Source organism: Notolabrus celidotus, chromosome 10 (assembly GCF_009762535.1).
Source record: "Notolabrus celidotus isolate fNotCel1 chromosome 10, fNotCel1.pri, whole genome shotgun sequence".
In the NCBI taxonomy this organism is placed as follows: Eukaryota; Metazoa; Chordata; class Actinopteri; order Labriformes; family Labridae; genus Notolabrus; species Notolabrus celidotus.
In genome coordinates this window covers 6,461,560-6,481,459 of record NC_048281.1, presented here as the reverse complement: position 1 = coordinate 6,481,459, position 19,900 = coordinate 6,461,560, and the positions used below count along the sequence as shown (strand labels likewise).

The window sequence follows — 19,900 nt, the reverse complement described above, 5'->3', positions numbered from 1 at the left end:
CCTGGCTGCTGGGTTGTTTCTTATTCTCGTTTACAAAAACTCTTCTCGCGAGATTACTGTTTAACTAATAAACACCACAGGGTGGCAGCACTGCGCGGATAGCTGCACGACATTACCAAAGAAGAAGAAGAGGAGGAAATAGTTGGAGAGAAAAGAAAAGGTTTTGATTTATATCTGGTGTTCTCTTCTCAAACGATATGAAGTGTGCTCGATAACTTAGCAGTTTAAAGAATGAGTATTATCAAAGCCTTACGTCGTGTTTGTTAGAGACAGTGTGATTTCACAAGTCAACGCTGCAGCCTTTGTGTCGGTGGAACATTAAAGTTTGAAAGTGTCGCATCAGATTGACATGAGCCCGGATAACTAACTGAAATATAACTAAAACCCCTCCGTCATATTGTCTGTTTGGTAAGTCCAACTAACACCGTGTTACTGTTTGTAAACTGAGAGTAACGATAGAGGAAGACAGGGAAGATATTTATATATAACGTTATGCTAACCAGCAGCTAGCTAAACGTCTTAGATATTGTTGCAGTAGTATGCCTCGTGTGTCTTGTTCGGTTTGTGTTTGTCAGTATCTTATTGTTGAACTGTCTCTTTGTGTCGCCGGATCAGGATAAGTAGCTAGCTGTGTTTTCATCATGTAAAGGATGCTAACATTATTCACATAGCTTTCTTAGCTCAGCTAACTTTGTGCTCTTGGTGTTTAATTGTATTTAATGTCATTTTATAGCAATCAGTGTTTGTTCTCTTATAGAACAATTTCTACAATGACTGTATGTGACTACATATAGACCCTCGTGGTGTGTGAATGTCCAGCTCACTGCTGGTTTGCCTCTTTTTCTTTAAACTCTGCTAAGATATTGCATTACTTTAAGGCAGAGGTTCCCAAAATATGGGTCTGGAACCCCTGGGGGGGTCGCAGGACATAAATAGGGGGTCGTGTGATGTCTTCCAGAATGTTTTTTTTTTTAAAGTTACCTAAAATTAGTACATTTTACCCATTACAGTAAATAATATTGACAAAAATAGTAGCTAAGTAGGACGAGCTTCACGTTGGTGTCTTGTCTCACCCTGTCTGGGTTCTTTTTCCCATCAACCTGCTAACCATACATTATCCTGCTTATTACCCTGCCATTAACTTAAAATACAAACACATTGTCTAAAACATTGATTAAAATTGTATTTTATTGATGTAAAATGAAATAAATTATACAAATAATCCCAGTGATTCCACGTCAGTTAGCGTTCCATGGTGATGGATTCTTATCTGCCTTATAAATTTGTCTGAACTCTTTTCAGTGGATTGTTTTGACATGACGTGCGATCAGTTTGACTCTGGTGTTGCTCATGTTAGTGAATGTTAATAACCGCTGTCAAGGAGTTTTGACCAATCAGAATCAAGCTTCTTACACAACTGGAAGATCAGTAAGAAAGCCGGGTAATAAGCTTGAAATAAAACCTTGAAAATAGAAAATGTAATGAGTTATCTGCCTTTCTTTTTGTCAGGTGACTCCTAACTTTAGGATTAGTGAACATTAATGATCAGAAGCATCAGTAACAGCAGGTTAATTCATAACAGCACAGGAACACATGCTCATATAGGTAGGGTCATTTTCTGCAGACCAGCGACATGAAGCCATATTAAATCACTTTGAGGGACAGTAGGGGTCGTGACTCTTTGTCACCTAGATTTTGGGGGTTGCAGAACCCCTGTTTTAACCCTCCTATTGTCCTTGGGGTCAATTGGACCAATTAACGTCTCTAAATTAATGATGAAAATCACTTTGACTTCATATTTCATGACTTTTCCTCATGGACAACTGGGAAAACATAAAATTAAAATGTTTATGTTCCATTTTCCTGTAAAAAAATAAAAATAAAAATACGCATCGGTGTTCCTTGGGGTCCATTTGACCCCAGGCTGTTTTAGCTGTATATGACATAAGAAATTTCAACATTTTACACACATTTGTTTTAGTTCTTTTGGATGATATTGAGGTCACTATAACATACATTTTTGTAACCTAAAAGAAACAAAGTACCTGAGACATAAACCTGGGTAACAATCAGTTTCTGGAGGTTTAATTGCCGGGGTCAAATTGACCCCAAGGATAAAGGATGTTGAGGGTAACAGGAGGGTTAAACTCTGCTAAGATATTGCAATACTTCAAGGGTCAAAACTTATTATGTGTTCATCATTTCTAGATCACCTCAAACTTGGTGCTGCGGATCCTGCGATATGGATTTGGGATGATAAAGGAGTTGCCCACCACTTAAACTGAGGTACTGCGTTGTACTCCTGACTAAACCATCTTTGGAAAGGAACAAATTAAGAGGTAGGTTCATTTAAAATGATATACAGTGGTGGTCAAACTTGTTGGAACACTTGACAGATCTGAATATATTGACCTTTTTTTGCCTCCAAAACATGATTTCATTTCATAATGTTCATGAAACATGCAGATGGCTGCTCTGAACACAACAAAAGTCAGATGAAGTGAGTCCTGCTGATCTATCCACTTTGAACTTTAATAAATGTTTGCAGCAATACAGCAGCACATCTCTATGGCATCCTAGAACTTCAACACTAATGTTGTCCCATGCCTTCTGCAACTCAACCCAAAGGCCTTCCTTTGAATGTACAATTGATTTATCCAGTTTATTCTCCAACTCGCCCCAAATGTGCTCGATGGGGTTGAGGTTCCGCACTTTGAACCTTCTGTCACACGTAGCTCTGGCAATAGTTAGAGTTACGACTTTGTGGATATTTCATTCATTTTATGGATATTTTAAAGGCCAATTCAACCAAAACAACTGAAACCTCTTATATATGCCTATGTTCTAATATTTTTGGCCACTGCTGTATACCGTACAGATTTCTCTTTGTATTCATGCTGCCCAATGTATCCGAAATCTTCCTCCAAAATGTAACTAACTTTGTGTAATAAGGTTTCCCACATGCTTATTTATGCTTATTGTGTCTAGTACTCCTGCCCTGCCCTTCTCTCCCAAGTTTCCATGCCTGCTGTCTCAGATCTTCACCCACGTGATGTCATCTCTCATTCTCTCATGTTTACAGCAAACCATGATAGAACCAGAGCTGTTGACGGAGGTCCCAGCAGCACTCAAGCGGCTAGCCAAGCAGGTAGTGAGGGGCTTCTATGGAGTTGATCACGCATTGGCCCTCGATGTGCTGATCCGCAACCCATGTGTACGAGAAGAGGACATGCTGGAGCTGCTCAAGTTTGACCGGAAACAACTCCGCTCGGTACTCAACACACTGAAGTCAGACAAATTCGTCAAGTGCCGAATGAGAGTAGAAACAGCTCCTGATGGAAAGACGACAAGGCACAACTACTACTTCATCAACTACAGGTGATTATATCCTGTTGTTTTTATACATTAGATGGCAGTAATAAACCTCTTCAATGGTTTGCATATTACTAAGCTTTACCAATGTGGTTTCTTTAGGGTGCTGGTAAATGTGGTCAAATATAAGCTGGATCACATGCGGCGGCGAATTGAGACGGATGAGCGGGACTCGACTAATCGTGCCTCCTTCCGGTGTCCATGCTGCATGTCTACCTTCACCGACCTCGAGGCGAATCAGCTGTTTGAACCTATGACTGGTAAATATTGAAAAATATCTAGAGTAATGTTGCACATTGGTTATCTAGACATTCAGAATGCTATTGTATTAACGCATTTTGGCTGGATTCTGGACTTCCCAGATTACTATATGCATATCAACCATCTGTTGTCATGATATAAGCCTGATCAACAAAGTCATATTTGTGGGGCCAGGAGGAAATGTCACTGAATCAACTTCTTAATAATTAAGGAATCCGTGTGTCTTTCCTCTGGCGCGCAAAATGTGTTTTACCACATTTACCTTGGCATGGTTGTTAATGCTACTCCTTTTTCATTTCTCACTACAGAGCTGCCAAGGGTAAGTGTTGGTTTCTACGTGAGGAGTATTTGTGGGAAATGTGAACTGGCTGTTGATGAATCATTGCCTCTTTCTCATGGCCATCCCTCCCACTGATAGTCTACCCACCTCCTCTAGCATCATAACAACCAGGGCTCAGCACCAACTACTTAGGGCTTCATGCAAATACGACAATGCTTAAGTTGTAATGGTGCTGATCCTGTAATTCATCAACTAAAACATGATGATGAAACTGCAGTTATGAAGCAAGTCTCTAATATATGTATGCTTTGGCCCTTAAACATGTCAATCAATCTTTATTTGTATAGCGCCAAATCCCAACAAATGTTATCTCAAGACACTTTTACAAAAACATTGCAGTTCTAGACCGTACTCTATGTTCAATTATTAACAAAGACCCAACATCAGGACAGGATAATATCCAGTCCCCTCTAACAGACAGGAATCAGTCTGATCTCATCTTAATCCTCCATGAGTGTTGCACCTCGCAGTATTTAGCTAGTTACAGCGGCAAGGAAAAACTTCCTTTAACAGGCAGAAACCTCGAGCAGAACCAGACTCATGTTGGACATGTTGTCAGTCACATTAACCAGCAGCAGGACAAGGTGCTGCTAGTAGCGGGCACTGACAGCGTCTGTCTCGACCTTTACATCAGTGTTTCTGGGACGCGGCAGCGTGGTGTGTATGTTTACGTTTTACAGCCATGATCAGTCTCTGGAAATACGTGTGTAGTAGGTAGTAGTGTGGGATTCAGAAACAGAGAAAATAGCTGCAACTGTCAGAAGTGTTTTCTTCTTCTTCTGCTGTTTTATGCAGTTTGCATTCTTCTTCTTCTGTTTGCAAATAGCTTTAAGACGCTCTATAGCCACCGTCTGGCAGGAATACCGTATTACAACCAGATACCAGTAAAAACGATGAAAAATGTTACTTTTAGAATGAGAAAATGTTCGATGTAACTCTTCGATTTTTTCAAAGTGAATGAATATTCAAATATTTCAAAATCATTGCCCATCCCTAATCACGAGTAGACATTGGAGTAGGCTTTGGAAATTGACGTTATAGAACCTGAACTTCACCCTTTATATTTTTAACTCTCTTTACAACCCACAGGTACGTTTCGTTGCACTTTCTGCCAGACGGAGGTAGAAGAGGACGATTCTGTCTGTCCGGATGCCAGGACGCTTGTGGCACGCTTCAATGAACAGATTGAACCCATCTATGCTTTATTACGTGAGACAGAAGACGTCAACTTGTCTCATGACTTACTGGAACCTGAGCCTTCTGAGATCCCTGCCCTCAAACAGAGGTCAGCTTCTGACAATCCTCACAGAAATACACCACTCTTCCTGTCTTTCACAGTCTGCATCACATAAATCCTTAAGTGTGTTTATTAAAAACGAGTTTATCTTTGTAAGAAGGAATGCCTTCTGTGATTTTGGGTACTCAAAATCAATACAAATATTGACAAAGTGGAGGCTTGTGCTCTGAAGCCATCGAGTCTTTACCGAGAAAGGATCAGAAGGAAGGAGAGGGGGGAGGGGTTGTTTAGATAATATACTTCAATAGTTTCATGAGTACATTTGATTCCTGTTAGCTATAGTTTAAGTTGTTTTTTTTATGGTTATTAACTTTAGTCATTTATTTGTTTATAATTTCTTTCCACCAGCCGTGAACGTGCCGCCGCATTAGGCAACCCAAGCGGGCCACATCGGGAAGCCTGGTCGAACAAATCATCCTACGCTGACCTGTACACCCAGAATGTGGTTATCAGCATGGAGGAGCAGGAGGAACAAAAGAACAAAGCTAGTGAGGGCAAAGCACCCAAGGAGAGGCCAGTCTGGTTGACCGAAAGTACCGTGCAAGGTGCTTACAGCGAGCCGGACATCCTGAAGAACAGTGAGTAGAGGTTTAATGCAGAGCTGGGCGATATTAAAAAACATGTTATCACAATACAGTTTGTCATATATTTCAGTAATTAAAATGATAAATACAGGGCGGTGGTGGCTCAGCGGGTAGAGTCGATCAAGATTGATCATAGACTGTATATAATGGACAGCGTCGCTCCACCTTTTCCCATTGTTTGGTTTTGAAGACAAAATATCCCATTCCAGAACGCTGCAATCTTGTAAATTTTCTGCAGCCAGGGTCTGCGCAGTAGTGAATTTGTGTATTCACACGGTAACAAGCTCCGCCCTACTGTGTACCACCCCGAGGTACTGTGGAGTTTCTCTCTAAGGCAGCGATCAATCAAAGTAGACCTGGATGTAAAACCCTGTTTTTTAAACTCTAATAACTAACGAAGAAGAAACTTTTCAGAAAAAAGAGGGCTTTGACACAAAACAGTGCAATAATAACTACATATCACCACAGCATACAGATGTGACAAACATCTTCTTCTTCTGTCTAATGTTGGGTGGCAACTAGTGTTTAAGGCTCAGTAGTGCCACCTCCCTTTCCAGCTGTTGGTGGAGTCCTTTTTTATCGAACATTTCTTAGATTTATATTAAGAAATTATATCACAATAATAATTGTTATCAACGTAGCGCGCAGCCCTGGTTCAGTGTCATCAATCCCTCAATTCCAAAGACTGTATAAAATATGGACGTAGTATCCGTGACGTCACCTATCTGTTTCTGAAGCGCTGTTTTGAGGCCAATCGGGGGCGGCAGCCATATTGCTAGCTATCCAGACTACACTCGTCTTTTGTACCAGACTGTAGACATGTTTATTTCTGCTGTAAAGATCGTCTTCTTTGAATTGGTGTGTATGTGGTTTCCGGTACTTCCGGAGCCAGCCTAAAGTGGATCATCGATGAACTGCAGTTTTTAGCACTTCCGCATTGGACTCATAGTTTTAGACTGGAGGTTGCCGCTTGATCAATTCTCATATTGTTTGTTTTTGTGTGTTTTCCCTCAAGAAAATATTATCAGCTGCACATTTTATGAAGGCTCCTGAAAAAAACACGCTGGTATAAAAAGTTTCACTGGATACTCGTTAGCACACGTCTGTCGTCTTGAGAAACGCCTAAAGATTATTCAGGGTTTTCAACTTTACTCTTTTTTAACATCAACAAAAGTTGGGGAAGTGGATGATTCAACGCTCTTCTTAAGCAACCTAAACTTCAGACGGAGTCAAAGGAATTTGTTTAGAACATAGACTGTATAAATAATGGACGTAGTGTCCGTGACGTCACCCATCTGTTCCTGATAGCTGTTTTGAAGCATATCGACAGCGGGAGCCATATTGGTAATGCTGAACTCAACCAGACATGATGTGAAATAAAGAGGCGGAGTTTGAGCCTCCTAGCCAACAGCTATGTGTTCCCGACCGGTAGTCAAGTCAGTCATGTCCTTATTGGGGCAAAAACTCGTAATCTTAATATCTTCTGAACCGTTGTGTTTGAAAAAAATTCACCCCCGTACAGTGTGTGCCGATAGAGAAATAAGCTACGTAGCCTCAAACCGTTTTTTGAACCAGGCTGTGAACATGTTTGTTTCTGCTGTAAAGATCGTCTTCTTTGAATTGGTGTGTATGTGGTTTCCTGTGTTTCTGCAGCCAGCCTCAAGCGAATTCCCAATGAATTGCAGTTTATAACTCTTCCGCATGGGTTCATATTTTGAGACTGGAGGTTGCCGCTTGGTTTAGAATTGAAAAACTGTTATTTTCAAGATTTCATTACTTTTCCAGCAGGTGCAGACATGGCACCCAAAGCCCAGGATGGAGAGGCTGGCCATGGGGCTGGTCAGGCAGATGAAAACGAGGAAGTGATGCGTGCCCTGCTCATCCATGAGAAGAGGGGTGCCGCGGCAGCAGGTGGAGGTGGAGGTGGAGCGAGTGCTGCCACCAGGGGACTCACCTCTACCACTGCTAACGCTAGTGACTCCGACAGTGATACCAGCGAATCAGACGACGGCTCACCCCCAGTTCCTCCCACTACCGCAGCGGCTCACCGTCAAGCCGACGAAGAGGACGACGATGATGATGAGTTCGAGGAGGTGGGAGATGAGCCCATGGTGACGGTGGGAGGCCGACCGTTCTCGTACAGAGAGGTCAGCCAGAGACCAGAGCTGGTGGAACAGATGACAACACAAGAGAAGGAGGCCTACATTGAAATGGGACGAAACCTTTTTCAAGATATGTACTTCTGAACACATGCTCACGTTTATATGTACACACACACTCACACACACTGAGTTATTTGATGGTTCGCTTAGATTTTTTCAAAAAGTATACTACTGCGCTCTCGTGCTGCCGATGGGGATAACTGAGGAAGGATCTGTGGACAGTACAAAAACATAACCTGGCGCTCAAGATCTGCAGTCTACATCGTGCTCTTTCATTACACAAAGAAAGTACGTTGACCGTGTGAAATAAATGATCATTCCTTTTTAGTGTTCTGTCAGTATTTTTATTCTCAAGCAATAAACCTGAGTGCAGTTTGCAAGCTGCTGCAGTGTGTGAAACAATGCTTGTTTTTGTCAGTTTTAATACTATTTCAGCTGGGACAGCCCATTTAGGTGAAAGGCAAGGCTGGACGTTAGGAGTTTAACAGTTAATTATCCACCCCATCACTTACTTTAACTCTCTGTGTCCTATTAAAGTTACTAACCACAGACCTTTCTGGAGTCCCTGAGCTCCATTACTGCTGTAGGTGACCTGCTGCTGTGGACGTCCCAGCTACTACTACCATCCTCTCTCTCTTATTCTCCTCTGTCTCTCTTTCCAACCCCAACTCGGTGGAGGCAGATGGCTGTCTAACATGAATCTGGTTCTGCCCGAGGTTTCTGCCTGTTAAAATGAAGTTTTCCTTGCAGCTGCACCTCCGATGTAAGGGGGTGATGAAGGGTGCGGCCTCTCTTCCTAAAATCCACCACCATCTCCTTAGTCTTCCCCACATTGATGCAGAGATTGTTAAATTTGCACTAGTCCTCAAGATCTTTCACCTCCTGCCTGTACAAAGACTCGTTGGAGATCAGTCCAACCACAGCCATGTCATCTGCAAACTTCACTATGTGATTGTTCAGGTACCTTGCAGAGCAATCATATGTGAAGGGCTCAGGACACATCCTTATGGGGAGCCCGTGTTGAGTATGATGGTCGAAGATGAAACGCCATGGATCTTCATGGACTGTGGCCTGTTTGACAAAAAGTCCAGGATCCAGTTGCAGAGAGATGTTTGTAGTCCCAGCAGCAGCAGTTTGTTGACTAAAGTCTGCGGAATGATGGTATTTAATGTAGAAGGTAGTTTGGAGTCGTCTGCGAAAAGTAACAAAACATTTATTATGCAAGATTTTACAATTTGGTTGATTTTGCGAGGACTCTCCAAACCACACCAAAAAAGGAAATGAGAGACGTAAACCATAATTTCCATCACCATCTAGTCCCAAAGCTAACCTTACCCTGCGCACTTCTGTCGACAGAAAAACAACAGGCCCCACTTTGACTTCTCTGAGGGATACAAAAGCAGTTTTGATGGTGTCTCCCCAAATATTGTTTCAGTCACACTTGTCAGGCCTTTTGCTTCTGTTAGCATCATCCAGAAGCATTGCTCCAGTGTCAACACAAGTTCTGTCTACAAATCATAGTGCATAAACATGCGTATGTATTTGGTTACAGATCCAGCATTAAGATTTTTTAAAAAAAATAGTACAACACAATGGACAAGACACCTAAATGATGGCTGTACGTCACCTAGAGAGAAAAGTGATATTATATTCATCACTGAAGATTATTTTAAAAGCAGTCCATAGTATACCAGGATGTGCTTCTACCTCTAACAAATATGTACCACTTATGTTAAGCCACTATTATATTAGCTTTTTTAAATAGGGTTGTACTGAATGCCACAAGGGGGCAGTATTAGCAAGGAAGATGAAGAAAAATGTATGACAGTTTGCCAAAACAACTCACCAAGGGCCAGGTTTATCCACTACCATTCACTCTTGGCTTAAGTAGTAAATCCACTCAGGACAGTCAAGCAATTATCATTGTAAGCCTGAAAATAATAACTAGATATGCTGTATTATTTCAGTGTTATGCCCATGGCCACAGGGAGTGTCCAATCTCCATGGAAATGAGGTGAAAATTATGATTGGATTTTTTTTGCAGGAGCTCCTGTTAGAAGCCTCACAAGGGACTTGATTTTCAAAAGAGCTGCCTTGGGAAATAAAGAAAGAAAGCCCTTTGCGAAAACAAGGGGTGTTGCCAGAGCCAGCCCTAACCAACTTGGTGCCCTAGGCAGATTTTGAACAGTGCCCCTTGGATTGTAACCAACTCCAACTACAATCACATCACATATACACTTAAAGAAAACTGACATACAGCTTTATGTTTTAAACATTTCCTTTATTTTAAAATAATAATTACTTCCAAAAGAATCTTAATAAAATGGTAATAACGCTGATATTTAGCAGGAAAAAATTATATAAAATATATGTTATATTTAAGCCTAGCCTACATTTTCCATCTAATTAAACTAACAGCTACCAAAGTGTAAATAAACAAAACAAAGACAGAAAATCATGAACAATTAAAACCTTCAAAAAACGCTCTGCAAACCAATTTGTTTTTAATCAAAGGTGAATCACACGATTTTAATTGTATACTGGCCTCACTCTGCAATTTAACCCCAAATTATATTAGATAAAACAATATTATTTTTCCTGTTGGCTTCGGGTTTTCTTCCTCACTCATTAAGGGTGCATGTGGCGCCCCCTTTGAAAGGACCGCGCCCCTAGCGTTTGCCTAGTCTGCCTATGCCACGGGTCGGCCCTGGTTGATGCTCACAAGAGCTACAAGATACAAAATACAAATGCACATCAGTAATGCTAACAAATGTTTTTTTCCATTCCTGTAAAATGTCCCACAGACAGACATTAATAAGGCTGGGGTGACTCTCCACATATCATTGTCACAAATTGTTTTTTATCTGCTGAGAATCCTGCATTGTTAAATTAGACCTCCTCTTAGATTTGGAGGGCATGATCAGACAAGTTGTTCATGCTGGCAGAATACACAAGCTCTTGCTTTTTAACATGGATGCTGAAATGAAAATTAAGAAACAAGGTTATAAATAATTACCATAACCTAAACTGCGACAGATAAGGAATTCTTACCACCCCTACGTGAAAAGGAAAAGAACCACACCTGGGTTTGTATTGTGGATATATTTCAATACTTGTCTTAGTGTTGTGTGCACAGTCTGACCTGGCAGAGGTGAGCTCTTGCCCGTATAGGCTTCTTGCCCTGGTTTTGATTTCCCTGTCCTCTTTCTAGTATCTCTCTACATCTAACCCAGTGGGGGTGAACTCTCGCCCTGCTCCAACCTTCCCTTTCATCTGTCTAGCATTTCTCTACTTGAGAAGTCTATTCCTCTCACAGGTAAGCTAGTTTTCTATCTTATAAACTGGCATTAAAGCTTTTCAGGTGGATTAAATCAGAACCACCATCCAAGCGGGTGTAGGTTCAGCAGCCAGTGACCCACATGAACAGATGTTGTTTCAGGTTTGTGATTATAGTTGTTGTAATTGTCCTCCGATTTTCCACATTACATCATACCGTAACTTTTTTCTAGTTGAGAAGGAGGCAAAAGTGTCTTTCGTGCCTCTTTTAAATTGAATAACAGGAGGGTAGGAATATGGCACTATGTTATTGAAATGTACTAAACTATAATTCTTTTTTTAAAGATCTACCTGCTTTCTGACGATAAGTCTGCCATAAGGAAGATCAGCAGTCTCAGTTTATCCAGTGGCAACCCCTTTCCTAATGTGTGGCGTGGGCAGCTGTGGCTCAGTGGTAGTCAGTCATCCCAAGAAGGTTGGTGGTTCGATCCTGATTGCTGCAGTCACATACCTAATCAATCAATCAATTTTTATTGGTGTAGCACCAAATCACAACAAACGTTATCCCAAGACACTTTTACAAACATAGGAGGTCTAAACCATATGTTAAATAATTAATAAAGACCCAACATCAAGACAGGATAAGATCCAGTCCCTTCTTACAGACAGGACTCAGTCTTATATCATCTTAATCCACCATGAGCATTGCACCTCACAGTATTTAGCTAGTTACAGCAGCAACGAAAAACTTCCTTTTAACAGGCAGAAACCTCGAGCAGAACCAGACTCATGTTAGACAGCCACCTTCCTTGACAGAGTTGGGATTGGAAAGAGGGATAAAGGAGAATAAGAGACAGAGAGATGATGATAGTGATGAGGCGGATAGTAGTAGTAGAAGTAGCTGTTGGTGCTGGAGTCTAGAACGTCCAGAGCAGCAGGTTGCCTACAGCAGAGACTCAGAGGAACCTACGAGACAAGGGAGCTCAGGGACTCCAGAAAGGTCTATGGTTTAAACTTTAATAGGACACAGAGAGTTAAAGTAAGTGATGAGGGGATAGAATTGACTGTTAAACTCCTCACATCCAAGCCTTACCTTTCACCTAAATGGGCTGTACCAGCTGAAATGATATTAAAACTGACAAAAACAATGATTTTTTCACACACTGCAGCAGCTTGCAAACTACCCTTAGGTTTATTGCTTGAGAATGAAAATACTGAAAACGCTATTGAAAGCATGAAACACAGTTCCCTTTGTTGTTGCTGGAAAATTTCTACTGGCTGTGTTAGATTAATGTTAAAATGTCACACTCTGCAGTGGAGCTTGGTGTGAGTGACAGCTAAGGGGTAGCCATATACTGTAAGGCTTTATGTTCTTTTTAAGTTAGAGGATGGACACCTGTAGGGCAGAGTCTCAAAGGTCAGGATGAAAACAGGACCTTGCCTCATTAAAACATCCCCCACGCTTCAGGACAGCTCAATTAAAAACCTAACCTCTCGCTGTGCCATTGATCTGCCAAGGCAAGCCTGAGTGTTGGGTGATAGGTTGGGCTACAGGGAGGGCGAACAGAACTCAGAAGGGAATCCACAAAGCTTTCAAAAAACCATGGGATCCTGCAAAACAGGTATAACATAGTGTGGTTTAGGCATTGGAAGGAATGGAGTCTGTGAACATCTTTGATATCTTTATTACAATGTTTTGTCTTGCTGTATCAATGTGTATTGATTTGACTTGTTCAAGGACTTGATTTGGATGGGTTCAGTAAAGATGTTTTATGTATTATGTGTGAGAGTGTGTGTAGGTGGATTCTCAAGGGCCGGCTGTAATGACTGATGACCTGGCAGGGGTGATTACATTATAGATTGTTTACTTGGAGGTAGCTCTGTCAGTGTCTACCCATTAAAGCCTGAAGATAAACAACTTAATGGTTGATCCTGATGTCCATCTGTCATTCAGTTCTCTTTCATCACTTACTTTGACTCTTTGTTGCACTTAAGAAACTTATCTTTTCATATATACTGTATACATATATATTTTTGTGAGTTTTGAAGAATTAATCAAGCCAGTTACAGCGGCAAGGAAAAACATCCTTTTAACAGGCAGAAACCTCGAGCAGAACCAGACTCATGTTAGACAGCTATCTGCCTGAATCAGTCACCTTTCTTGAACATGCAAGGTCAAATTTCCCTTCAGTCCGACTGATTTATAGGTACCTCTTTAGTATAACCTTATGAGTTGAAAACCAAGCGGCAACCTCTGTTCTAAAAATATGAGTCCAATGCTGAAGTGCTAAAAACTGCAGTTCATCGAGGATCCGCTTGAGGCTGGCTCCGGAAGTACCAGAAACCACATACACACCAATTCAAAGAAGACGATCTTTACAGCAGAAATAAACACGTCTACAGCCTGGTACAAAAGACGAGTGTAGTCTGGATAGCCAATATCTCGATCAGTACACACTGTACGAAGGGTGAATTTTTTTCCAACGCGGCAATTAAGAAGATATTGAGATTACGAGTCATCCAATGAGAGGCACAGCTGACTTGATTGACAGGCGGGAACACTGTAGCTGTTGGCTAGGAGGCTCAAAGCCCGCCTCTTTGCCTCAAAACAGCAATTCAGAAACAGATGGGGGACGTCACGGATGCTACGTCCATATTTTAAATAGACTGTAGTTGAAACTGAAAATACAACAGAATCCCACGTTGCTGAACTTGCAGCTTCTTAGCAGTAATAACAAAGATAATATTATCTTTGTTATTACTGCTAAGAAGCTGCATAGAGCTTTAAAATTTGTATGAAAGTAGAGCTTTTCAAGGAATGTCACATGTCAAACAATAAAACTTAAGGGGTATCATGACAAAAAAATCTATGTATTAAATAAGAGAATCTAGCTCCGCCCCCGATCTTGAAAAAGTTTCAACAGCATTCTGTATTTATTTTGTTGAATGTGGATTAACAATGTCTGATTTGTGCTGAGTGAAAATTAGCAATACAATCAACAAATGTAATTCTCAGGCCAGTTTAGAATGTGATGGACATAGGGTAGAGAGTAGATTCAAATGTTCCATATTGTAGACATACACATTGTGTGAAAATGTTCACATTCAAATGGGATAGGCTTTTAATCCTTTGTTAAACATTATGTTAGAGTAATCCTCAGTGTTCATAGCTTAGTCTGCAGGCTGCTCTGAACACCAGGTTTTAGGTTTTTCTTTTCTACATGCTGTATTTTCTGATGATGCAAATTCCTGAATCTTTTCACACAGGCATCCACACATATAGCAGTAGAACAGGGAGTTCAAGGATCCAAAAAGTCTTTCAGTACATCTCTGATCCACCACTCATTTTCAGTCCAAAGAGTTGTGTACTCAGGCTGGTTGTGGGGCAGGGGCAAAATAAAAAGCCACTAGCTGTATACCATTATATTAACTAACTGCAGCATTTTGAAGACCCTTTTTGAAGCTCCTCAGTTTTCTTTCTTGATTGCATTCTATAACTGAAGGGTAGTTACACAAGAAGCCCAGTTGTCAAATAAGGGTGGGCTATATGCACCCCAGAGGTCACAGAATGGAACAAGGGTTTCAAATTTTGGATGTACCAAAGGCAGATGGAAGTCTAACACGAGTCTGGTTCTGCTCAAGTTATTGCCTGTCAAAAGAAGTAGTCCTTGCCGCTGTAACTAGCTAAATACTGCTAGATGCAATGTTCATGGTGGATTAAGATGAAACCAGACTGAGACCTGTCTGTAAGAGGGGACTGGATCTTATCCTGTCTTGATGTTGGGTCTTTATGAATTATTTAACATAGAGTATGGTCTAGACCTGCTATGTTTGTAAAAGTGTCTTGAGATAACGTTTGTTGAGAGGGGCACTCACTCTTGTTACTTTTTGAGTTTCGTGGGGAATCATCCGCAAACGGAATCAGGTGTGTGTATGGCTGATTGGTCTTGATTGAGACCAGGTGTGAGTAACTCATATATACCTGTGAGTGTCAATGCTCTGTGCTGACTCATTGTCTCACCCTCAGAGATAGTGAGAGGTTCTCTTTGTGTGTATGAACAATCAAAGTGTGTCTATAGAACAGTAATTGGTTTTTGCTGAGCTTTTCACCCAAGCATTTTTCTTTTCACCCTTTAAAGACCCTATGGCTGTCTTTGTGTTTCCTAAAGGAGTGTTTCCAGGGTCTCCCTGAGAGTTTGCATTCTGGTCAGCTGTTCAGCAGTGGTGGTTTGGTTTGCCTTGCCCCAGTTTTGTTTTGGTTGTTTCTTGCTCATTATTATTGTCTTTTCTCCCTTTCCCTTTTCATCTCTTGTGATAATAATGGTTATTCCTTTGGGATAGCTTTCAGAAACCCCTCCTCTCACAATCCGCAATTGTGTCCCACTCCCCTGCATCCTGACACCGACAGTATAAAGTTCAATCAAACAAATTGGGGCACGAGAAATTAAAGGAGGTCTGAATTCAAGTAGGTAAAAGGAAAACCCAAACATTTAATGTTATAATTAAATGAATCCTAGTAAAATTAATACCATTATGAATTATTAATAGTTATAAAAAAGGTGGCTACACAAAGCTAACATTGTAGCAAAATGTATATATTTTTTTTCATATGGTTATTTTAAAACTGACTGGCTCACTGTAACTCATCACTCACATAGTCAAATGATAGAATTCTGTTTACTGTTTACATCACAGACCTTACATTACAGCCAGAAATATATAAAGAGGTTAAATTACCAAGAGGGCACTTTATTAATATTTATCTTCTGAAAAGGCATTTTAGAGTACATTTGATCATGTTTTATCCATTGAAATGACATCCTAGAGGGCATTTCATATTTATTATATCAAATACAGGGTCATACAAGACAGCAATTCAAACAAGAGCCCTCCACCGCTTTCCAAGTACACTGTAGTGCATAAATTAACTTTAGCTTGCTGGTTATTAGCACAGGCCAGACATATTCACTTAAAAATATGGTGTAGAAAAAATATATAAAACTTATACCTTGTTCTTAAGTTATCATGCTGCTAAATGCTTGTGTTGACTTCAACAGCCATCTCAAAGAAGGTAAGGTGCTTTTTCTGGGTGTAAACACTTTCACTGAAGTAATGCGAGCAAGAAACATTTTTACGGTATTTCAAATTCAAATATTCCACTGAAAAGAACCAGCCATCTGGTTGTGATGAAAACAACTTTAGAAAAAGAGGTGGTTGTAAGCACATGGCATAAGTGCAAAGCAATCAAGACACCACAAGAAAAAAAAACACACACTCACTCACAGTGCCACAAAAAGTGTTTTAAACCACAATGTTTTAACCTACTATATGGGATGTTTAGTGTGAAAAGCACCATGATGGTAAATCCTGACAATACTGTTACATATGGTAAATGGACTTGTACTTATATAGCAATTTTCTAGTCTTTCTGACCACTCATAGTGTTTTACACAACTCATTGCATTCACCCATTCAACACAACATTCGCCACTAATGGCCTATTAGCAAGGCCTAATAGCTAATCTCATTTTGAACAATAGTGTGTGCTATTGGGGTTCATTGTCTTACCGACTCTACCCACTGAGCCACAACGCCCCCTGCATATGTTGGTACAGGGAAACCACATCTGAAATGCTTTTTTAAATTTAGATATTTTCTATGTTCATATTAGGCATCTGATTAGAATGATCTCCTTTTTATTAAAACAGTTTGCTCTAGATATATAGTTGATACTTTGAATTAAAAAATATGGGACCCCATTGGTAAAGTTGTGCACACTGAAAATAACAGCAACAATTCTTCACATTTAGCCCTTAAATGTCTTAAAAATGTAGAGTGAATTATAAAAATTGACGTTATTAAATCACATTTAGAGCAATATTTGTGATCTTTCCACATTAACTTTTGTTGTGAAAAATATAGTTAAGTTAAAATCACTCTTAAATCCAAATGCTGAGATACACTCAACGATGGATTTACACATCTGTTTCTGAAGCGCTGTTTTGAAGACAATCATTGGCGGGAGCCATATTGGAAATGCTGAACACAACCTAACTGCTGTCGAGCTAGTGTGAGGTAAAGAGGCTCAGCCTCTTAGTTAACAGCTACAGTGTTCCCGCCTGTCAATCAAGTCAGCTGTGCCTCTCATAATGGAAAACTTGTATTCTTAATATCTCTAAACTGCCACGTTATAAAAAAAATTCACATACCGTACAGTGTGTGCTGATCGACAAATCCGCTATTCAGACTAAAATCATGTTTTGAATCAGGCTGCAAACATGTTTATTTCTGCTGTAAAGATCGGCTTTTTTAAAATGTGTGTGTATGTGGTTTCCGGTACTTCCGAAGTCAAGTGGACACTCAAGAAACTGCAGTTTTTAACACATCTGCATTGGCTTCAATTCTTGCAGCCGGAGGTTGCCGCTTGGGTAGGACTGTGAGCACTGTACCTTTAAATTGCTAGATTAGTTAGAGCAAAATATGTACTTGACAAATATTTTTTGAACTGGTTTCAAATTGTTTAAAATACTTTGTAAGCATTACGTGGTAAACAAAAAAATGGATGCGATTTATTTCTTAATATTCTCACAATCTTTAATATGTATTGCATTACACAGAAGAACCAGCGTCAACTGGTCTCATTCCCCAGTAAAATGAATCATGTTTACATCACAAATTAATCACTTTTAACAGTTACGACTTCTACGTTAAATATACTATACAAATATATTATTCTGGGAAAACCACCTCAGCTTCTGATTTGGGGACATGTGGAGGTATAGGAGGACCTATAGGAGGTGAAACTGCTGATGCAGGACCCATACGTCTTTGAAAAAGTGCTCAGTTGACAGCTTATTGGAGGAGGGCGTCCTTTGAAGTGGTCTTGCTAAATCTTTGCAGTTCTATCCATCTCCAGTGGTCAGTTCCACTCTCTTGAGTTAGCGTATTTTTGGGGGCTTAAGATTTAGATCAAAAGCTGTTTCTTTAAGTCATCTGTTGTGAGTGTCTGTTTACCTATGAATTGGGAGTTGTTACATTTGATGTGATGTGTCAAATCATGATAGTCAATATAAGTTAATGCAACACTGACGTACATGTAAATTTACTTTTGATGCTCTATATGTTTGCTTCTATGTGTCCCAGAAGAAAATAATCCCTTTTAAATATGGTTGAACACATTGTTGAAGATTAACATTAAAATGGGGCAGCTGAGGGTAAGATGTTGGTTGTAAGGGGTTCAGACCCTGCCTTCACCAGTATGCATGTGTTAGGGTTACATATCAATCAATCAATTAAACAAAACAAAACAAAACAAAAGTTATCTCAAGAAGGTTTTACAAACACAGCAGGTCTAGACCACTCTATGTTAAATTATTAACAAAGACCCAACATCAAGACGATCCAGTCCCCTCTTACTTAGCGGACTTGATCTTATCTCATTTTAATCCACCTCGAGAATTGCACCTCGCAGTATTTAGTTAGTTACAGCAGCAAGGGGGTGGAGGGTTGAGATAAGATCCCATTTAGTCAGTGTGCCAGTTCCCCTGGCAGTCTAAGCCTATAGCAGCATAACTAAGAGCTGTTCCAAGCCTGAGCCAGCTCTAACTATAAACTTTAACATATTAGTTCCCATATTTAGATGACCAGAGCCTTTGGTGTGTGAGTGAGTTATTTGTGATATGCTGATGATATCTAGGAAGCACTTTAAGGTCAGAACTCTGAAAAGGGGTTACACATATGTGGAGTTTACTGCAGCTCTTAGGCAAAATATATTGAAAGCTTATGAATACATTAAATAAATAAATAAATCTGTATTGTCCACCAAGGAGTACATTTCGATCTCATCAGTCATTTTGTGAAGTTGAGAATGTTTATTGAACCTGGGATGAATGACTTCTTGAACACATTTTTTAGTTGCCACAGGGACTCTATAGCGCCTCCCTGAGCTCAGAGGCTCAAACTGGCAGAAGAGAGGATGTGAATTATCTGTCGAGATGCTCTGTGCTTTCTTCCTCGTCCTGTCCGTAAATAGTTGAGACCGTACCAGGCAGGAAGGTAGAAAGTTAAGATATACCCAACGATGGATCTGTACACTAATTCTAAAATGTTCTGAGGTTTCTAAGGAGATAAAGTCACTGGGAGCATTTCTTGAAAATATACTCAGTATTTTCAGAGAAGCTGAGCTTGCAGTCTAGAACTTTGCCAAGATATTAAAAAGTTTCCACAGTTTCAACAAGTTGGCCACCAAGTGGAACTGGCTGTGTTTTAAGATCTTGTTAAGTGCAGACAACAAATTATTTTGTCTTGGCAACATTAATTTCTAGCCAGCTAGTGCAACATCATGTCTCCAGGGCCTCTCTTTGTGATAAGTCCACAGCTTCACACAAGGAGTCATGTTTATAGCAGCCCAACAAGGGCCACATCGTCTGCATATTGAAAAAGTGTACAATTTTTTTCATTGATCTGAAATTAATTTGGAAAAGCAAGAATAACACTGAGGAAATAACAGTGCTCTCTGTGAGCACATCTGACACGCTCCCCCTGACACAGACCCTCTGTAGGCGGCAGGATAGAAATTCTCTAATCCATAGAATTAGCCCTGTATTAA

The 19,900-nt window shown here is 40.3% G+C and overlaps 1 protein-coding gene across 3 annotated transcripts; it reads left to right on the top strand.

Annotated features, from left to right (window-relative positions):
• Positions 1–33: 33 nt before the first annotated feature.
• On the top strand, positions 34–8,418 carry gtf2e1 (general transcription factor IIE, polypeptide 1, alpha). Of its 3 annotated transcripts, none has more exons than XM_034693595.1 (7): positions 34–160; positions 2,209–2,339; positions 3,083–3,378; positions 3,475–3,632; positions 5,063–5,258; positions 5,619–5,848; positions 7,640–8,418. In XM_034693595.1, the coding sequence occupies exons 3-7, from the start codon at positions 3,089–3,091 to the stop codon at positions 8,098–8,100; spliced, it is 1,335 nt and encodes a 444-aa protein (XP_034549486.1). In that variant the 5' UTR covers positions 34–160; positions 2,209–2,339; positions 3,083–3,088; the 3' UTR covers positions 8,101–8,418. The 3 variants fall into 3 exon arrangements, with proteins under 3 accessions (XP_034549486.1, XP_034549487.1, XP_034549485.1); XM_034693596.1 differs by having other exon boundaries at positions 83–408; positions 7,643–8,418; XM_034693594.1 differs by having other exon boundaries at positions 84–408.
• The last annotated feature ends 11,482 nt before the right edge of the window (positions 8,419–19,900 follow it).